The sequence below is a fragment of the Arvicola amphibius genome, chromosome X, assembly GCF_903992535.2.
Source record: "Arvicola amphibius chromosome X, mArvAmp1.2, whole genome shotgun sequence".
NCBI classification, from domain to species: domain Eukaryota; kingdom Metazoa; phylum Chordata; class Mammalia; order Rodentia; family Cricetidae; genus Arvicola; species Arvicola amphibius.
In genome coordinates this window covers 136,948,779-136,971,937 of record NC_052065.1, presented here as the reverse complement: position 1 = coordinate 136,971,937, position 23,159 = coordinate 136,948,779, and the positions used below count along the sequence as shown (strand labels likewise).

At 38.1% G+C, this 23,159-nt stretch overlaps 1 protein-coding gene across 1 annotated transcript; it reads left to right on the top strand.

Annotated features, from left to right (window-relative positions):
• The first annotated feature begins 1,475 nt into the window (after window positions 1-1,475).
• Window positions 1,476-4,982, top strand: Smim9 (small integral membrane protein 9). Its single transcript, XM_042054372.1, is given in 4 exon segments — window positions 1,476-1,671; window positions 2,794-2,901; window positions 3,404-3,504; window positions 4,860-4,982. Coding segments are annotated over 4 exon segments (528 nt in total).
• Window positions 4,983-23,159: the final 18,177 nt, after the last annotated feature.

The window sequence follows — 23,159 nt, the reverse complement described above, 5'->3', positions numbered from 1 at the left end:
AGCCTAACAACCTGAATTTAATCCCTGGGTCACAAAATACAAGGAGAGAACTGACTCACTCCCAAAAGTTTGCCTTATGCTCACATCAAGGCATATTTGTTCCTAAACTTAAACAAAACACAGAATAATAAAAAACTATTAAATATCTGAATATGTTATAGGTAATGTTCAGTAACAAACAAAAAATGCCTCTGTACTCATGCAGCTCATACGATAGTTTAGAAAGACACAGAATAAAATAAATGATGAGATATATTAAGTAGATCTGATAAAGTTGAGGAGAAAACTTGTAGTTGGAATTTTTTACTCTTTACTCTTTAGAGGGTCCTCCAACCAGCTCCCCAATAATCAGAGGTTAGTTCTTTCTTATGCATGCCAGGCCTTACCTTGGCTTGTTTCTAACTAGCTTTTCTTAATTTAAATTATCCCATCTACATTTTGCCTCTGAGCTTTTATCTTTCTCTGTTCTATATACGTTTCTTTGCTTCTTACTCCATGGCTTGCTGCGTAGCTGGGTGGTTTGGCCCCCAGTGTTCTCCTTTCCTTCTCCTTTTCTGGCTCCTTGATCTTCTCTTCCCAGATTTCACCTCCTATTTATACTCTCTGCCTGCCAGCCCTGCCTATCCTTTCTCCTCCTAGCTGTTGGCCATTCAGCTCTTTATTAGACCAATCAGGTGTTTAAAGCAGACAAAGTAACACAGCTTTTCATAGTTAAACATATGCAACATAAAAGAATGCAGCACATCTTTGCATCATTAAACAAGCATTCCACAGCAGAAATGAATGTAACACAACTTAAAATAATATTCAACAACAAAAACTCAAGCAGGTAAAGTGATTAGGTGGTTTGTTTTAAAGTAGGACAACTTTAATAAAGGGATACCAAGGAAATATTTATTGAGAAAATGATCTTTGAGCACTTTACACATGTGAGGTAATAAAACATAAACATGTCTGGGTTGGGGAGAATTCTCTGAGGAGAGAATAAGAAGTGAAACAATTCCAAGGTAAGAATAAGTCAAGCTTATTAAAGAAGAAATAGAGCTGAATCACAGTGATCAAGGAATACTTAGTAGGACATGAGGTCACAGACTTAATCTGACTACTACTTACAAGATCTGCTTGCTTACTGTAGAAAAGGCTAAAGGAAAGCAAGAACAGAGATGATGATGAGGGGTCGTGTGAAGTTCATAAAGCAAAAAGGCTTACTCTGATGGATAAGATATAGGAATCAAAGGTGAGGAAATATGGCACCCAACAGAACATAGTTTTGTGGGTGTTGTTTTATTGTTTAGTAGGTGAGGATGTATTTTGCTTGGGAGACTCACAGACTGTGGTCAGGACTCACTGGTATAAATCAATGAATTTCCTTTGTGTGTGGCAAGCGGGAAGTTTTTTTCTTTGTTTTTCTTTTTTTTCTTTTTTGCAATAAATGAACAATTGTGGTTTTGACTTTTCAGACAAAGCAGGAGTCCATGAAGCCTTTGAAGCTGTTCTGCGTAGGACTGTTGTGCCCTGTGCTTTGTTTCTTGTTAGAGACACCTACTCCTCCTTCAGCTTTACTTACCTTTGAATTGAAAGAAAAATCAGGATTGAAATCAGGTGCAATGGGTGTATTTGCTATTAGGATGAATGTTCCTGACTTCGAAAGACAAAAGACTCAAGTCTCAGGTCAGGAAAAAAATTGTTTTCGTGCTGTTTTGACAAATGCTCCCTAAGGACAAGTGAGCAATTAAAGTTGTTTTTGGTGACTAAGGGAAGGTTTCACAAAGGTAGTAAAATGGTAAAAAATAATTATAGTACAGTGGGAAATGCTTCAATGATCTATTTCTACTAGACACATACATGCTGATCTGATTTGTTCTTGAGTTCAAGTTCTATAAATGGTTGTTCCCTCTCAACTTCATGCAGTAGACAGTTTAGTTTTCCCCAGCCTCTTTCCTTGTAGTCGCATCATATCCCTGTCTCCAAATGTTCTAAGGGGAAGGCTCAACATCTCCAGCTTCATGTTAAATAGCAGGCTTTCCCAAAAGTTCTTTTTCCCAATTGTTTTTACTCTTTCTTGTTCTACAGGGATGATGACCTTCTCCTTTCTCTTTCTGGGGCATTAACTTCCCTCAGCCTTCTTTAACAATTTCACACACATTCAAGGTAACAACATGTTACGATTGTCTTATTATCATACAGTGTTTCACTGTCACAAAGCACCCCTTAAAGATATTTGAGGTGAATATAATACTTCCCATCTGAATGATAACATAAAACTATACCCCTGTGAGAGTACCTTTCTAGAATAATGTTTTCATCTTGAGGCAACACAGCAAAGTACATATATCATGTGTTCTGGGCAACTCCAAGACCATAATATCTGAGGCAACTGTTTGATTGCCTTGACTTTGTAGAAGGGAGACTGCTTGTTTGTCCTGACTGCCCAGAACAAAAATAATCACACAGAGACCATATTAATTAAAACACTGCTTGGCCTATTAGCTCTAGCTTCTTATTGGCTAACTTTTACATATTAATTTAACCCATTTCTATTAATCTGTATATCACCACGTAGCTGTGGCTTACTGGCTAAAGTTCTAACCAGCGTTTGTCTCTGGTGGGCTACATGGCTTCTCTTCACTTCACCTTTCTTTCTCCCAGCATTCAGTTTAGTTTTCCCCACCTAGCTAAGTTCTGCCCTCCTATAGGTCCAAAGCAATTCTTTATTCATTAATGGTAATCACAGCATACAGAGAGAAATCCCACATCATGTCTTATCAATGAATGTGCATCCTTTTTCTGAAGGACTCCAGAGGTCTTGGACAAGCAAGTTAAAGAATCATCTGTCAGATTTCTTCAAGAGCTCCATACCTCTAGCAGCCATTTTTGCTTTTTTTGTCACCATAGCACTAATGGGGATCCTCTGCTGCCTCACGTAAGCTACTATTCAATGGGGAGATGAAAAGAAAGGAAATATAATGGTTAGAGGGATAGAAACACTCAGGTTCTCTATCAGCTGCTCATTTGAAATTAAGAGAGAGAGTTTCAAGGAAAAGAACTCTGGTATCAAACTCTGAAAGGCCGTTTTAAAAAGCTTCAGTATATGGTAAGAGACAGAGCATAATGAGGAACCTATGACAGCAACCAAGGATATTAAAAGATATGAGGCCAGAGAACAACTGTCAAGTTTTCAAGATTAAGTAGATGAGAGTAGAAAGTATCAATATAGAGTCAAAAAAGTCAAATTCCTTTCAGATTCAATGATTATTCTTAGCTATGATTTTGAGAGAAATTTATTGCCAAGGGAAAAAACAAGCTGGCTTTAAATGAGTCATCAGTTGTAAACAATATTTAATTACAGTAGTTCACCAACTTTGAAGGCCCCTAGGGAGGGTATGTTCCTCAACAGTTGCTGTGGAGATAGCCATAGAGAATAAATGATTTAAAGAGCCTCACAGACAGTGGACAATGGACCAGAGAATTCCTTCTAGAATTCTGAATCTGAACCTAATAAAGGTCTGTCTAGTAGGATTCAAAAATTCTTACTCCCTTGTCTCTCTCATTGTTCCCCCTTTCCAAATAGGAGTGTTTGTGATGGTTACCATTTTATAAGCCCTTGTTAATACAGGGTATGGTAACTGGGGTAAATAACTTGTTTTTAGTACATAGATCTGTTAACCAAGAAGACCCATTACCATACTAGAAAAAAAAAGCAAGTATTACCCAGATTCTCTAGACTTTGAACTGGATGACAGGAACTGTAGTCTTATAGAAAGGGTATGTTATGGGTCATATGTTCTAGAAGCACACAGGAAGGCAGTAATTTGGTATCCAGGGTATTGTAGCTAGGTATTGATCAGCCTGTAGAAGGCAGAGGGAAGTACATGAACTTCTTTATAAGTCCCACCAAACCTTGGTTGATCCCATCAGATTTGTCCTATAGTACTCTGAATCAGACCACCATAACCACATTTTGAGCATTACTTAATGGGGGTTTCAGTAAGAAGTACAAGGCAGATCTCTGCAACAGAGGCAAGCTTTGAAGGACTTAACTCTAGAGGTTATCTACCTACAGTATTCTGAGCAGCTAGAGTAACAAGTCTTTTCTCAAGGGAGCATCTGGATGGCAGGTTTCCATATATATCACATGGTGGCTGTCTTTCTTGTGTGAAAGGAAAAGTAAACAGATAATGAGTGGTAAGAAAGGTCTTGTTTCTTCTTCTTAAGAAAAATATGACAGTGTGAAAGCAAACCCTCACTTAAATAAAACACAAAACACAAGATACATTGATGAAAACATATAAAAGATATTGCACACATTATTTTAAAGGCAACCAGAGCTTAAATGAAGATAAATTTTTAGTGAAAATAACATTAAAGAAAAAGTAAAAGATATAGGAGATACATGATTTTTTTTTTGATGAAGAGAACAAAAACTGAAAAGGGAGCGACCATTGAGGGAGTAGGCTGGAGCCTGAGACCTCTGTGGGTCCAGACATGAATCCGGGACCTCCAAGGGAATAGACCTGAGCCAGAGAACTCTGCCGGACAGGGCCCAAGCCAGGGACCTTCAGAGGAGCAGGCTCAAGCCAGGGATATCTGCAGAAACAGGCCTGAGCCAGTGACCTCCTCTGGAGCAGGCCTGATTGAGCGAACTCCGCAGGACCAGGTTCAAGGGAGCCACTACTGAGAGAGTAGGCCCGAACCAGAGACCTCTGCGAACCATATGTGAATCAGCAACCTCTGGGGTAACAGGCCTGAGCCAGCAACCTTCACTGGAAGAGGCCTTAGACAGCGACCTATGCCAGAGCAGGTCCAAGGCAGCAACCACAGCAGAAACAGCCCTAAGCAAGCAAACTCCATGGGTGCAGGACCAAGATCCCTGGTATTGCAAGCAACCCCTGGGAGCACTGAGCAACATACAGGAACATGGAGTGACCAATGGGGTGACTGGAACCGAGGCCCTGATTGCACCACGAGGAGCAACCATCTGAACTTTGGATCTACTGGCACCTGGAAGATTGATCACCATAGACACAGACAGTTTCATCTACACCAATCAGAAGAAAAGATGGATAGACAAGGTAAGAATACACGCAACACCACAAAGAGCAACATGACACCAATAAAAACTAGTGGCCCTGCCGGGTGGTGGTGACACACACCTTTAATCCCAGCACTTGAGAGGCAGAGGCAGACAGATCTCTGTGAGTTCAAGGCCAGCCTGGTCTACAAGAGCAAGTTCCAGGACAGGCTCCAAAGCTACAGAGAAACCCTGTCTCAAAAAACAAAAAAAAAAAAGAAAGAAAAAAGAAAAGAAAAGAAAACTAGTGGCCTTACAAGAGCAAGACTTGAACAACCAAATATAGATGAAGCAGAAGAAAATGAGCTAAAAAATAACTTTAGAAGAAAAAATGAGACCCTTAAAGAAAAAAATAAATAATTCCCTCAAAGAAATGGAGGGAAGGACAAATAAAAAATTGGAAGAAATCGAGAAATCTTTTAAAGAAAAGCAAGAAAAATCAACCAAATATATGAAAGAAACTATTCAAGACTTGAAAACTGAAATAGAGACAATAAAGAAAACACAAACTGAGGGAATTATAGAAATGTAAATTATGAGAAAATGATCAGGAGCCACAAATGCAGCATAAACAGCAGAATGCAAGTGATGGAAAAGAGAATCTCAAGCACTGAAGATACAATAGAGGAAATAGATTCATTGGTCAAAGAAAACATTAAATCTAACAAAAGCTTAATACAAAATATCCAGAAAATATGGAACACCATGAAAAGACCAAACCTAAGAATAATAGGTATAGAAGAAGGAGAAGTCCAACTCAAAAGCACAAAAAATATTTTTAACAAAATTATAGAAGAAAACTTTCTCAACCTAACGAAAGATATGCCTATGAAGATACAAGAAGCTTACAGAACACCAAATAGACTGGATCAAAAAAAGTCCCCTCACCACATAATAATCAAAACACTAAACATACAGAATAAAGAAAGAATATTACAACTGCAAAGGAAAAAGGCCAAGTAACATATAAAGGCAGACCTATCAGAATTACACCTGACTTCTCAATGGAAACATTGAAAGCCAGAAGGGACTGGTCAAGACTTATGCAGACATTAAAAGACCATAGATGCCAACTCAGACTTCTAGACCCAGAAAAACTTTCAATCACCATAGATGGATAAAACAAGATATTCCACGACAGAACCAGATTCGACCAATACCTAGACACAAATCCAGCCCTATACAAAGTACTAGAAGGAAAATTCCAATCCAAGGAAGTCAGTTACACACACAAAACAAAGACAATAGATGATCTAACAGCAGCAAATTCCAAAAAATGGAAAAACACATACAATACCATCACCAGCAACAAAAATTAAAATGACAAGAACTAGCAATCATTGGTTATTAAAATCCCTTAATATAAATGGACTCAACTTACCTATAAAAAGACACAGGCTAACAGATTGGATACGAAAACAGACTCCATCCTTCTTCTGCATACAAAAAACTCACCTCAACTTCAAAGACAGACATTGCCTCAGAGTAAAGGGTTGGAAAAAAATTTCCAATCAAATGCACCTAAGAAACAAGCAGGTATAGCTATCCTAATATCTAACAAAATAGGTTCAACTAAACTCAATCAAAAGAGACAAAGGAGGACATTTCATATTAGTCACAGGAAATCTTTCAAAAGGAAATCTCAGTATTGAACATCTATTCCTCAAATATAAGAGCACCTTCATATGTAAAAGAAACACTTCTAAGGCTTAAATCAAACATTAAACCCCACACACTAATTGTGGGAGACTTCAACATGCCACTCTCACCACTGGACAGGTTGGTCACACAGAAAATTAACAGAGAAATAAGGAAACTAACAGACGTTATGACTCAAATGGACTTAACAGACATATATAGAACATTCCATTCAAACAGAAAAGAATAAACCTTCTTCTCAGCACCTCATGGGACCTTCTCAAAAATTAACCACATACTAGGTAAGAAAGCAAACTTCAACAGATACAAAAATAATTGGAATAGCCCCATGTATCTCATCAAATCACCATGGATTAAAATTAGAATTCAACAGCAACAGTAATTTTAGAAAGCCCACAAACACATAGAAATTAAACAATGCTCACCCGAAGCATCAATGGGTCAAGTAAGAAAAAAAGGAAGAAATTAAAGACTTCCTAAATTCAATGAAAATGACCACACAACATACCCAAATTTATGGGACACAATGAAAGCAGTGTTAAGAAAAATGTACATAGCACTAAATGACTACATAAAGAAGCTGGAAAAATCCTACACCAGTGAGTTAACAGAACATTTGAAAACTCTAGAACAAAAAGAGGCAAACTTATGCAGGAAAACTAGACGGCAGGAAATAATCAAATTAAGATCTGAAATCAACAAAATAGAAACAAGGAAAACAATATAAAGACTAAATGAGTCAAAGAGTTGGTTCTTTGAGAAAATCAACAATATAGACAAACCTTTATCCAAACTAACCAAAAAGCTAAGAAAGAATATCCAAATTAACAAAATCAGAAATGAAAAGGGGGACATAACAACAAACATGGAGGAAATCCAGAGATTTATCAGGTTATATTTGGAAAACCTGTACTCCACAAAATTGGAAAATGTAAAGGAAATTGACAACTTTCTGGATAAATGACACTTACTAAAAATAAATCAAGACCAGATAAGCAAATTAAATATATATAAATAAATAGAAAGAGTAATCAAAAATATCCCAACAACAACAAAAAAGCCAAGGACCAGATGGGTTCAGCTCAGAATTCTACAAGATTTTCAAAGAACTATTACCAATTCTCCTCAAATTGTTCTACACAATAGAAACAAAAGAATTGCCAAAATATTTTTTTCTCATTTTTTTATTCAAGATTTCCATCTCCTCCCCTTCTCTTCCCCCTTCCCTCCCCTCCCTTCCATCCATACCCCCACTCCACCCCTCTCCAAAGACAAAGAGCCATCAGGGTTCCCTTCACTATGTTTAGTCCAAGGTCCTCCCAGCTCCCCCTAAGTCCAGGAAGGTGAGCAACCAAACTGACAAGGCTCACAGTGAGCCCGTCCATGCTGTAGAGTTCTTGAGGCTACAATTACCATGATATGCACACAACACAAAGACATTACTAAGAAAGAGAATTGCAGACCAATCTCACTCATGAAAATTGATGCAAAAAAAAACTCAATAAAATACTGGCAAACTGAATCCAAGAACACATCAGAAAAATCATCCACCAGGGAACAGGTTGGCTTCATCCCAAAGATGGAGGGATGTTTCCAACATACAAAAATCTGTCAACATACAGATTCAACACAATACCCATCAAAATCCCAGCAAAATTTTTCAAAGACCTCGAAAGAACGGTGCTCAAGTTCATATGGAGAAGCAAAAAACCCAGGATAGCCAAAACAATCCTGTACAATAAAAGAACTTCTGGAGGCATCACAATCCCTGACTTCAAACTCTACTACAGAGGTACAGTACTGAAAACAACCTGGTATTGGTATAAGAAAAGACAGGAGGACCAGTAGAACTGAATAGAAGACCCAGATGTCAATTCACACATTTTTGAATACCTGATTTTTGATAATGAAGCAAAAAATATCAAATGGAAAAAAGAAAGCATATTTAACAAGTGGTGCTGGCATAACTGGATATCAACATGTAGAAGAATGAAAATAGACCCATATCATCACCATGCACAAAACTCATGTCCAAATGGATCAAAGACTTCAACATAAAGCCAGCCACACTGAAGCTTATAGAAGAGAAAGTGGGAAGTACACTTGAACACATTGGCACAGGGAACCACTTCCTAAATAGAACCCCAGCAGCACAGACACTGAGAGAAAAAAATTAGTAAATGGGACCTCCTGAAACTGAAAAGCTTCTGTAAAGCAAAGGACACAGTCAACAAGACAAAACAGCCAACAGAATGGGAAAAGATCTTCACTAACCACACATCAGACAGAGGTCTGATCTTCAAAATATACAAAGAACTCAAGAAATTGGACACCAAAAGATCACATAACCCAATAAAAAAATAGAGTACAGACCTAAACAGAGAACTCTCAACAGAGGAATCTAAAATGGATGAAAGACACTTAAGGAAATGGTAGATATCCTTAGTCATCAGAGAAATGAAAATCGAAACAACTCTGAGATTTCATCTTACACCTGTAAGAACAGCCAAGATAAAAAACACTGATGACAACTTATGCTGGAGAGGTTGTGGGATAAAGGGAACACTTCTGCATTGCTGGTGGGAATGCAAGCTGGTACAGCCCCTTTGGATGTCGGTGCAGCAATTTCTTAGAAAATTAGGAAAAAACCTTCCTCAAGACCCAGCAATACCACTTTTGGGTATATATCCCAAGGATGCTCAATTATATACAAGGACATGTGCTCAACTATGTTCATAACAGCTTTGTTTGTCATAGGCAGAACCTGGAAACAACCTAAATACCCCCTGGCCAAAGAATGGATAAAGGAAATATGGTACATTTACACACTGGAGTACTACACAGAAGAAAAAAAATAATGACAGCTTGAATATTGCAGGAAAGTGGATGAGCTCAAAAACATTATTTTGAGTGAGGTAATTCAGACACAGAAAGACAATCATCACGTGTATTCACTCATAGGTGGTTTTTAAACATAAAGCAAAGAAAGCCAGCCTACAAACCACAATCCCAGAGAATTTAGACAACAATGAGGACACTAAGACAGACTTACATAGATCTAATCTTCATGGGAAGTAGAAAGTAGAAAAAGATAAGATCTCCTGAGTAAATTGGGAGCATGGAGACCTTGGGGGAGGATTGAAGTGGGGAGGGGAGCGGCAGGGAAGGGAGCAGAAAAAATGTAGAGCTCAATAAATATCAATAAATTTAAAAAAAATCTGTCAATGTAATCTACCACATAAACAAACTAAAAAATAAAAACCACATAATCATCTCATTAGATGCTGTAAAAGCCTTTGACGAAATATAACATCTCTTAATGATAAAGGTCTTGTAGAGATTAGAGATACAAGAAACATACCTAAACATAATAAAGGCAATGTACAGCAAGCCAACAGCCAACATCAAACTAAATGGAGAGAAACTCAGCACAATCCCACTGAAATCAGGAACAAGACAAAGTTGACCACTTTTTCCATATCTATTCAATATAGTTCTTGATGTCTTAGCTAGAGCAATAAGACAACAAAAGGAGATCAAGGAGATACAAATCAGAAAAGAAGTCAAACTCTCACTATTTGCTGATGATATGATAGTTTACATAAGCTACCCCCAAAAATTCTACCAATGAACTTCTACAACTCATAAACACTCTCAGTAATGTACCAGGATACAAGATTAACTCGAAAAAAATCAGTAACTCTCCTTTACACAGATGATAAATAGTCTGAGAAAAAAATCAGAGAAATATAGCCCTTCACAATAGCCACAACTAGCATAAAATATCTTGGAGTAACTCTAACCAAACAAGCTTAAGACCTGTATGACAAGAACTTTAAATCTTTGAAGAAAGAAATTGAAGAGGACACCAGAAAGTGGAAAGATCTCCCATGCTTTGGGGTAGGGAGAATTAACATAATAAAAATGGCAATCTTACCAAAAGCAACCTACAGATTCAATGCAATGCCCATCAAAATTCCAGCAAAATTCTTCACAGACCTTGAAAGAATGGCACTCAATGTTATATGGAAGAGAAAAAACACAGGATATCCAAAATAATTCTGTATACTAAAGGAACTTCTGGAGTCATCAAAATCCCTTACTCCAAACTCTACTACAGAGCTACAGTACTGAAAACATCCTGGTATTGGCATAAAAACAGACAAGAGGACCAATGTACCCAAATCGAAGAACCAGATATTAATCCACAAAGCTATGAACACCTAATTTTTGACAAAGAAGCAAACTATAATGGAAAAAAAGAAAACATGTTCAACAAATGGTGATGTCAAAATTGGACATCAACATGTAGAAGAATGAAAACAGACTCAAATCTATCTCCATGCACAAAACTCAAGTCCAAGTGGATCAAAGACCTCAACATAAAACTAGCCACACTGAACCTTATAGAAGAGAACCTGGGAAATACACTTGAATGCATTGACACAGGGGACCACTTCCTAAATAGAACCCCAGCAGCACAGACACTGAGAGAAACAATTAATAAATGGGACCTCCTGAAACTGAGATGCTTCTGTAAAGCAAAGGACACAGTCAACAAGACATAACGGCAGTCTCCAGAATGAAAAAAGATCTTCACCAACCCCAAATCAGACAGGGGTCTGATCTCCAAAATATACAAAGAACATGAGAAGTTGGTCATCCAAAGGACAAATAATCCAGTAAAAAAAAAAGGGTGGGTATAAACCTAAACAGCGAACTCTCAACAAAGGAATCTAAAATGGCTGAAATACACTTAAGGAAGTGTTTAACATTCTTAGCCATCGGAGAGATGCAAATCAAAACAAGTCTGAGATTCTGTCACACTTGTAAGAATGGCCAAGATCAAAACCACTGATGACAACTTATGCTGGAGAGGTTGTGGGGGAAAGGGAACACTACTGCATTGCTGGTGGGAATGCAAGCTGGTCCAGCCCTTTGGATATCAGTATTGCAATTTCTCAGAAAATTGGGAAACATCCTTCCTCAAGACCCAGCAATACCACCTCTGGGTATATTCCCAAAGGATGCTCAATCATATACAAGGACATGTGCTCAACTATGTTCTTAGCATCATTGTTTGTCATAGCCAGAACCTAAAAACTACCTACATGCCCCTTGACTGAAGAATGGATAAGGAAAATGTGGTACATTTACATGATGGAGTACTACACATCAAAAAATGACATCTTGAGATTTGCAGGCAAATGTGTAGATCTAGAAAACATCATATTGAGTGATATTTTGACTGAGGTTTTCTGTTGTGCCCCATTCCTGTGATCATTAAGTCCCAAAGAAATCACACAGTGGTCTACATTAGTTATAAACTGATTGGCCCATTAGCTCAGGCTTCTTATTAACTCTTATAACATATTAGCTCATAATTCTTGTCTGTGTTTGCCATGTGACTTGGTGCCTTATTTGGCGAGGCAGTTACATCTTGCTTCTTCTGTGGCTGGGTCAGGACTGTGGACCAAGCTTTCCTCTTCCCAGAATTCTCCTGTTCTCATTGTCCCACCTCAACTTCCTGTCGGGTTGTCCCACCTATACTTCCTGCCTGGCTACTGGTCAATCGGTGTTTATTTAAAATATAATTGACAGAATGCAGACCATTGTCCCACACCACTTCCCCCTCTTTTTTTTAAAAAAAAAGCTAGAACTCTGATTCTAATATCCTTTGTTTAGCTTTTCTCCTGACCATTAGCCATAACAACTTGCAACCAACATTCTAAATAAAGGAAAATATCCATAGTCCATTCGGAATGTGGGCATAGTTTTCCAGACTACTTCCTGCTTGTTGGGGACACTGATAATCTTATGAGGACCTAGAGAAAATTTTGAATTATGATCAAGTTCTGACTGGAGTATCCTGTGAGGCTTGATCATCTCAGGCAGCATTTTGAATCTGTTCTGGATGTAGAACTCAGACATCTGGGCCATCTGTTCCTACCAGAGATTTCTCAGGTCATCTTCTTTGATCAAACCTGATTTTTCTTAACTCAGAATAAATCCATATCCTCTCATTTTCTGTGGAAACAAAAGCAAAACATCTTCTCCAAAGTAACATATCTTTTGACTTCAATTTTGAAGTCAAGGCATTTATAAAATATTTGTGTTTTATTAATCCAGCAGCATTTATATCCAAATGTCTTTTAACAGCTGTTGCTCCTTCCTCAGCTGTCAAGCAATTCAAAAACAACATAATAATATACAGTATCCAGACTCTCTGTGTATTTTCCATCTTTACATGGCTTTACTTTAACCTCTATTTCTTTTATTTTTACTTTTACTTTTTGGCTTTGAGACAGGTTCTCTGTGTATCTTTCGCTGTCCTGGAACTCCCTCTTTAGACCAGGCTGTCCTTTAATGCACAGAGATCCACCTTCCTCCTCTTCCCAAGTTCTGGGATTAAAGGCGTGTGCCCCCACACCCTGAACTCACAGAGGTCCATCTACCTCTGTCTCCCAAATGTTGGGATTAAAGGTGTGTACCACCACGCCTTGAACTCACAGAGGTCCATCTACCTCTGTCTCATAAGTGTTGGGATTAAAGGTGTGTGGCACCACACCCAACTACTCTCTTTCTTTTTTATTTTAAGGACTTTAACCTTTAGCCTGCATATATTTTTAACATGCTGTAAACCATTTAAAGGTTTTCTTCATCTTTGACTCTCTCTTTATTGTATATCTCTCTTTTTTCTGACCAGATGAGTCTTTAATTTGCTAAGCGATATGGCTAAGGTTAAAGCTGTGGCTTTGGTGGCTGGATCTAGCCCATTTCTTAGCTTTCTGAGATTCCAGCCTCATGGTGGAGGTACTGGCTGTAGCCATTTTTATTGCCACAACTCTATGGCATTTCAAGGTCCCTGCCAGCAAGCAAGCTGCAGCAGTGTGCTCACAAACCATATTCAATTGCTCTGTAACCAGACCTCCTGCCTAAAAGAGTCAGAGTTTGTGCTGGTAGGATGACCCAGAAAGCTGGCATTTTAAAACAGTGCAGCTTTTTTTCTTCTACAGCTGAAACCAAAAAGCATATGGTCAGCATTTCATCAACACCATTTAAATGTTTTGTGGCAGGACCTCTTAAAAGAGCTGCAAAGTTCTACAGCTAAAGCTGAGTCAGGAAGCCTCTCTTAAATGAGAGCATTTGCCTCTAGCAAACAGAGCCCACCTGAGAAAATGCTGCTATCAATAAGCTGTGCTTAACTCTATTCTTTGTTGTTTAGAATAACTTCCCAGGCTTTCTCAGGCTTTATGTGGATACAGTTGTCCACATGGGCACCATTTGTAGACTGAGGTTTTCTGTCCTGCCCAGTTCCCACAATCAAAGAAATCACATAGAGGTCTACATTAGTTATAAACAGATTGGCCCATTAGCTCAGGCTTCTTATTAACTCTTATAGCTTATATTAGCCCATAATTTTTGTCTGTATTTGCCATGTGGCTCGGTTCCTTATTTGGCAAGGCAGTCACATCTTGCTTCTTCTGTGGCTGGGTCAGTACTGTGGACCAAGCTTTCCTCTTCCCAGAATTCTCCTGTTCTCATCAACTTGCCTCTACTTATTGTCTGGTTGTCCTGCCTATACTTCCTTCCTGGCTACTGACTAATCAACATTTATTTAAAATATAACTGACAGAATACAGACCATTGTCCCACTCCAGTGATATAACTCCCAGACCCAGAAAAACAAATATCATATTACTCACTCATAATTGGCTTTTAGATGTAAAGCAAAGAAAACCAACCTACAAATCACAATCCCAAAGAACCTAGACAACAATGAGGACTCTAAGAGAGAGATACATAGATCTAATCTACATGGGCAGTAGAAAAAGACAAGATCTCCTGAGTAAATTGGGAGCATGGGGACCATGGGAGAGGGTAGAAGGGGAGGAAAGCAGAAGGGAGGGAAGCAGAGAAAATTGTATAGCTCAATAAAATCAATTCTAAATATTTTAAAAAGAGAACAAAACCCAGGAAATAAAAAAAAACATTTAAAAGTTAATTTCTTTGCTGTAAAAATAAAGGAAGTCTTGAGTCTATAGTCATAAAGGGAGCATGGTAATGGACACACAATGGAGCTTCAGTAACATTTTTGGTTAGAATATTTCACAGTATGGACTGCAATAGTCTCTCTGTGCCCCCTTTTTTATCCTGTATATTTCTGTTTATCAGAAGCTGCAGCTACCATGAATGATTAGGCCATCAGCTCATTACCTCAGGCAGTCACCTGGGAAAACTGGTAAATTGCTCAGTGCTCTGCTAACAACCAAGAGGACTCACTGGTACTAATAAGTATACAAACATACATATGCAATGAATGTGTAGTATGGCTTATAATATTGAGAAAAAGATACTTAAATGTTTGTCAGTCTAAACAGAAATAAAGCATAATATATTCATATGCACTCCATAATGTTTAAGTGGAAGAATACTTAAAGCACAATATATTCATATACACACCATAATGTTCAAGTGGAAGAATATTTATGTGGGAAAATATTTATAAAACATTATTGAATAAAAACAAACAAGGTATAATAAACATGCATTTTAGCCCAAATTATTATTAAAAACTGAATATAGGGGCTGCAGAGATGACTCAATTAATAAATTTATTTGATAATACTCTGTCACAACTTTTGAATCCTACTACAAGTATATTTGTGTGTGTGCTTTATGTTATTGTATGTGAGTATAGTACATGTATGTGGTTCATGCATGTGTGTGTGTGTTTGCAAATGTGTGACTGAAGCCAGAAGAGGGCATGGTGTTATACTGTATCACTGTGCACTTTATTCTGGTTGAGACAGGGTCTCTCATTGAATCTAGAGGAAGGCTAGGAACCAACAAACCCAGGAGTCTTGTTCTTGTTTCTGTCTCCCATAGCACTGGGTTACAGGTTAGTACGACTATGCCAATATCATGGGGCTGGGACCTAAACTTGGCTCTCTAAACTTGCATAGCAGTAAGCACTTTTATCACTTTAATGATATTTCCAAGTCCTCTGTTTAATTTTTTTTAGGCAAAGTCTCTTCACTGAACCTAGACTTTGGACATGTACACACACACACACACACACATACACAGAGAGAGAGAGAGAGAGAGAGAGAGAGAGAGAGAGAGAGAGAGAGAGAGAGAGAGAGACAGAGAGACAGAGACAGAGACAGAGATAGAGAAAAATTAAAAGAAAAGGAAAATCATTGAAAAAGATATATGACACTGAGCTCTGGTTTCTAAAGGCATTTACATAGTAGTATTCACTTCAAATACATTTGCACATATGTGTGCATACACCTCACACAGACCACATTGGAGCAGATAATATGATTATATGGTAACACCATGCAAATCAAGAGAGTAGATAGGAACATAAACAGTTCAGCATTAATCATCATCTATTCTTTTCTTAGCTTTTTCGTAGGTGAACCAGTTTACTGAAGAACTGGACGACTTAATGGGGAAAGTGTGGTATCTAACTCAACAGGTCCCAAGAGCTAGAGAATTTGCTGTGTGCTTAAAGTGACATTAAATTACTTTTTCCATCTTAAAATATCCTTGCTTTCATTTTTCCTTTAAAAGACACAGTTGAAAAACATAAAGAGCTTTACTACAGATTTTATTATAAAAGTAATATTTATTACAGAGAATGCAGAAAGAAAAAGGTATTCAAAATTATAGACCCAAGAAATAAATGTTAACAATTTAATGTGTCTTCTTGCCTTAGGATTCTATTACTGTGAAAAGACATCATGACTATGGCAACTCTTATAAAGGAAAACATTTAATTGGGGCTTGCTTATATTCAGAGGTTCAGTCCATTATTGTTATGAAAGAAAGCATGGTGGTGTACAGGCAGACATGGTTCTGGAGAAAGAGCTAAGAGTTCTATATCTGGATTGGTAGGCAGCAGGAAACAAGAAAGACATTGGGCCTGACTTGAGCATTTGAAACCTCAATACCCCTCTCCACCCTGCAGTGACATGCTTCCTCCAACAAGACTATACCTACTCCAACAAGGTCACATATCAAATAATGCCACTTCCTATGAGCCTATTGGGAAATTTTTCATTCAAAGAACCATACTCCCTTTGAGATTTTAATTAATGCATATATTACTTGTTCCTTAAAGTCTGTAAAGCAATACTTCTGTTTAAATAAATGTTATGAAACAACAGGACTTTATCATCAATTAGGTTTGAGAGATGCTGGATTAATCACATGTAAATATGGTCATTTGCTCACCAAATTTTAGAAACCTTTGATAGACTAATACAAATCTTGACAGAGGATAAAATAAGGAGTATTTTATAAACTACTTTTTTAACATAGTGAACATAACATGTGGTTTAACTACCTCCAAATATAGTATTTAAGGTATTTCTGTTTATTTGGTATTGTGAATGTAATGCAAGTAATAGTTTAAATTTTAATTTTCTTTTTCCCTCTTACTTCAGAGTTTAAAATTATTCGGTCCAGGGATATGTATTGAATATTTTCAGTAAACTAGGCACTGTTCTGAGTAGGTAATACTAGTTACTCAGTATTATTATTAAAGGATTTGGTACAGCCAGACACTCTAAATACTGTTATGTTCTTTTACATGAATTGCTAAAAGTACAATTGTTGGGTAATATTCCATGATCTTATTAAGGTTTTAAAATATTATTCCACATACTGTTTGTACATATTTGTACTTTAGGCCCTCAGCTCTCCTTAAGGTGTCCTTAAGACTATGTTATTTTAGCTGGGCATGGTGATATATACATTTAATGCCAGAACTAGGGAGGCAGAGTCAGGTAGATCTTTGAGTTAAAGGGCATTCTGGTCTATAGAGTCAGTTCCAGGACAACCAGGTCTACAAATTGAGACCCTTCCTGTTAAGAGAGAGATTGTGATCTTGTTATTTTAGACTGGAGAGATGGTTCAGAGGTTAAGAGCACTTACTGTTCTTCAGAGGACCTAGGTTCAGTTCCCAGCACCTACATGGTGCCTCACAACTGTCTTCAACTTCAATTCTGAGGAATATGATGCCTCCTTTCTGGCCTCTGTGAATACCAGGCATGCATGTATTATACAGACATACATTCAGGTGAGCTAACATGGGCCGACTATATTCACATGAAACCTGAGAAAACTTAAAAAGGAATTCTCGACACAAAAGAAAGAGTTAACTTTTGGTAGCAGCATCTTCTTTGGTGGGCTCTGTTTGCTAGAAGCAAGCAGAGGTGGAATTCTTTTAAGAAAAGGCTTCCTGAGTCAGTGGTAGCAGCCAAAACTGTGCAGCTCCTTTAAGAAGGCTTCCTGGTTCATGCTAGTTGCACAAACAGCTCTGGCTCTTTCAGGAGGCCAAACAATTAGATGGTGTCTGTGAGGAAAAAACAAGATGCTCCTGGTCAAAAAATAATTACAGATATGCAATAAAGACAGATTCAGATGAAAAACAACTCTAAATGGGTCATGGTGTTGGATAAATGTATGTAGGCTTGGGAGAAAGAAGAAAAAGACTATAGAAAGTTATAAAAAGAAGTAAATTGTTTCAAAAAATAGAAGAAAGTCTTTAAAGAGACAGTACAGACAGTCATAGATTAAGGGAATAGAGAAAAATAAGCCACATAAAGATGGAATATACACAGAGAGTCTAGATTATGTATATTATTGTGTTTTCTTTAAATTTTTTGACTGTGAATGAGTTAAGTACAGAGAGCCATTTTATTGTAAAGGCAGCTAAGCTAAATCAACATATATAATTTAAGGGTATCTTGACTTCAAAATTTGGATCTAACAATATGTTGCTTTGGAAAAGAGGTTCTAGTTTTGTTTCCACAGAGGATGAGAACCTGTGGATTCCTTTCCAGACTAATGTGGTCCGATGAACCAAGTTCCCCTGAAAGGTCTCTTTAAACCCCTAAAATTACTTCACCCAACAAAAAGTAGGAAGCAGTTGGAGAGAACTATGCCCACATTCCCAAACATTGTTTATAAATGTTTGCTTACATTTAAAGATGGAATATGCTATAGAGATAAATAATTTGCATTGGTATGGATCTTGCATTATTAATCCAAATTTAAGATCAATTTTGTTATATGTATATTTCTACTCTTGATTAGGGTATTGTGTTTGTGCAGCTCATTTAAAACTGCAATGTATAATAAAGAAATATAGATTAATAGATTATCATCTATAATCACCAAGCTGCTAGTCATGTTATTTAGGTTTTCTAGATGTACAGAGATATATTTCAGATGGATAGTTATTCTTCAAACCTTTCAAAGATTGACAGAATATGGAATTTAAAATGTTTTAAAAACTTAGGACTCTTTATGACAATGAGACACATCTGCTCCTGGAGCACCAAGTACTTCAAGAGGATGATGGGCATCAAAGAGGCTCCTTATGGAGTTGGTTAGCCATTTGGGCAAGAAACTGCTCTTGGCCTGGACTGCTTGATGAAATGGACATGCAGGACCCACAAAAAACATGACTGCTGGGCAAACAGAATCCTCCCCCCTCCCCCTGCCTCATCCTCCCGTCTTTGGGGCCACAAAATCCCACAGCTCACCCTGTTTGGGCTCTGGGGACCTGGAATTGAGTGCACCCAGGCCGGTGGGAGGTCCCCTCCTTCATTTGACTGCCCGGGGCAAGGTAGGCCTATGTCTGAGAGCTGCTTGGCCTGCAAGGGGACCTGACAGTCTGCCAGAGGATCCATCATTCTTTGGGACACTGCAGTCCTGATGACGACTTCTGGAGATGCACTTTCATACCTCGCTGACCTCTCAACACAGTAGCACCAGTGATATTTTCTTAGTTGTTCTCAGGTGTCCTGCTCCAGTTCTAAGGCCATCCACCCAAAGGGGTCAGACTCTGGCCTCCAGGCAGGTCTGAGGATTCCTGCGGAGGGGTGCGGGCTCCTTCAGATTGTGCTGTCAGGTTCGCTGTGTGGTATTCCACCACTGAACTGGTGTCCTGCTCCTGTTCTAAGGCCATCCACCCAGAGGAATCAGACTCTGGCCTCCAGGCAGGTCTGGGGATTCCTGCAAGGGAGTGCAGGCTTCTTCAGATTGTGACGCAAGGAATAGGTCCTCCTCTGACACTGGGGAGATCCAACCAGTTTCAGTCACAGCAAAGATTGGTCTAGGACACCAAACGCCTCCGGGCTCCTTTTGAAGGAAGAGATGGGCAGGCGCCAATGCAGGAGCTCCTCCAACAACATGAAAGGCAACATGACATCACCACAATCCAGACATCCCGAAACAACAAGAATTGAACACCCTACACCAGAAGATATAGAAGAAACCGACCTTAAACAGTACTCTATGAAAATAATAGAGGACCTTAAACAGGAGGTAAAAAACTGCCATAAAGAAATGGAGATGACAAACAAAAAGGTAGACGAAATAAATAAATCTCTCAAAGATACCCAAGAAAAACAAGAAAAACAAGAAAAAGCAATCAAACAGGTAAGGGAAACAGTACAAGACCTGATAAATGAAATGGAGGTATTGAAGAAAACACAATCTGAGGGACGACTGGAAATGGAAACTCTGAGTAAACGAACAGAAACTTCAGAGACAAGTATTTCCAACCGAATACAAGAGATGGAAGAAAGAATCACGGACGCTGAAGATACTATAGAGGAAATAAACTCACAGATTAAAGAACTAAACAAATCTAACAAATTCCTAACACAAAACATTCAGGAAATCTGGGACACCATGAAAAGACCAAACCTAAGAATAATTGGGGTAGAAGAAGGAGAAGAATTACAACTCAAAGGCCCAGAAAACATATTCAACAAAATTATAGAAGAAAACTTCCCCAACCTAAAGAAGGATGTTCCTATGAAGGTACAAGAAGCCTACAGAACACCAAATAGACTGGATCAAAAGAAAGCATCCCCACGCCATATAATAATCAAAACACAAAACATACAGAATAAAGAACAGATATTAAGAGCTGCAAAGGAAAAAGGTCAAATAACATATAAAGGGAAACCTATCAGAATTACACCTGATTTCTCAATGGAAACCATGAAAGCCAGAAGAGCTTGGATAGATGTGCTACAGACACTAAGGGAACATGGATGCAAGCCTAGACTGCTATACCCAGCAAAGCTTGCATTCACCATTGATGGAAAAAACAAGATATTCAAGGACAAAAACAGATTTAAACAATACGCAGCCACAAATCCAGCCTTGCAGAAAGTAATAGAAGGAAAATCACAAACCAAGGAGTCCAACAACGCCCACAATAACTCAGGCATCTAGCGACCCTTCACCAGCTCAACTAGAAGAAGGGAAACACACAAACTCTACTACTAAAAATGACTGAAGTTAACAACCACTGGTCATTAATATCACTTAATATCAATGGACTCAATTCACCTATAAAAAGGCACAGGCTAAGAGACTGGATACGAAAACAGAATCCAACATTTTGCTGTCTACAAGAAACACACCTCAACCACAAAGACAGACACCTACTCAGAGTAAAGGGTTGGGAAAAGGTTTATCAAGCAAATAGCCCTAAGAAACAAGCGGGTGTGGCCATACTAATTTCCAACAAAGTTGACTTCAAACTAAAATCAATCAGAAGAGATGGAAAGGGACACTTTATACTCATAACAGGAAAAATCCATCAGAATGAAGTCTCAATCCTGAATATCTATGCCCCTAATATAAAAGCTCCCACTTATGTAAAAGAAACACTTCTAGAACTCAAGGCAGCCATCAAACCACACACACTAATAGTTGGAGACTTCAACACTCCTCTCTCACCAATGGACAGGTCAATCAGACAGAAACCTAACAGAGAATTGAAAGACTTAATGGAGGTAATGAACCAAATGGACTTAACAGACATCTATAGAACATTCCACCCAAATAGGAAAGAATATACCTTCTTCTCTGCGGCTCATGGAACCTTTTCGAAAATTGACCATATACTTGGTAACAAAGCAAACTTCCACAGTTACAAAAAAATATTAGTAACCACCTGTGTCTTATCAGATCACCATGGATTAAAATTAGAATTCAACAACAATGCTACCCCCAGAAAGCCCACAAACTCATGGAAACTGAACAGTTAACTACTGACCCACACCTGGGTCAAGGAAGAAATAAAGAAAGAAATTAAAGTCTTTCTTGAGTTTAATGAAAACAAAGACACAACATACTCAAACCTATGGGACACACTGAAAGCAGTGCTAAGAGGAAAGTTCATAGCACTAAGTGCCCACTTAAAGAAAACGGAGAAAGCACTCATTGGTGACTTAACAGCACACCTGAAAGCTCTGGGAAAAAAAGAAACAGACTCACCTAGGAGAAGTAGAAGACTGGAAATAATCAAACTGAGGGCAGAAATCAACAAAATAAAAACACAGAAAACAATCCAAAGAATCAATGAAACAAGAATCTGGTTCTTGGAGAAAATCAACAAGATTGACAAACCCTTAGCCAAACTAATCAAACGGCAGAGGGAGAACACACAAATTAATAAGATCAGAAATGAAAAGGGGGACATAACCACAGACACAGAGGAAATTCAGAGAATCATTAGATCTTACTACAAAAGCCTGTATGCCACAAAATTGGAAAATGTAAAAGAAATGGACAGTTTTTTAGATAAATACCATATACCAAAGTTAAACCAGGACCAGGTAAATGCTCTAAATCGTCCTGTTAGTCGCGAAGAATTAGAAACTGTTATCAGAAACCTCCCTACCAAAAAGAGCCCAGGACCAGATGGTTTCAATGCAGAATTCTACCAGAACTTCCAAGAAGACCTAATACCTATACTCCTTAAGGTATTTCATAATATAGAAACACAAGAGTCACTGCCAAATTCCTTCTATGAAGCTACAGTTACCCTGATACCTAAACCACACAAAGACTCATCCAAGAAAGAGAATTACAGGCCAATCTCACTCATGAACATTGACGCAAAAATTCTCAATAAAATACTGGCAAACCGAATCCAAGAACACATTAGAAAAATTATCCACTACGATCAAGTAGGCTTCATCCCAGAGATGCAGGGCTGGTTCAACATACGAAAATCTATCAATGTAATCCATCATATAAATAAACTGAAGAAAAAAAACCATATGGTCATCTCATTAGATGCTGAAAAAGCATTTGACAAAATTCAGCACTCTTTTATGATAAAAGTTTTGGAGAGATTAGGGATACAAGGGTCATTCCTAAATATAATAAAAGCTATTTACAGCAAGCCGACAGCTAACATCAAATTAAACGGAGAGAAACTCAAGGCTATCCCACTAAATTCAGGAACACGACAAGGCTGTCCACTCTCCCCTTATCTCTTCAATATAGTGCTTGAAGTTCTAGCAATAGCAATAAGACAACATAAGGGAATCAAGGGGATTCAATTTGGAAAGGAAGAAGTTAAACTTTCATTATTTGCAGA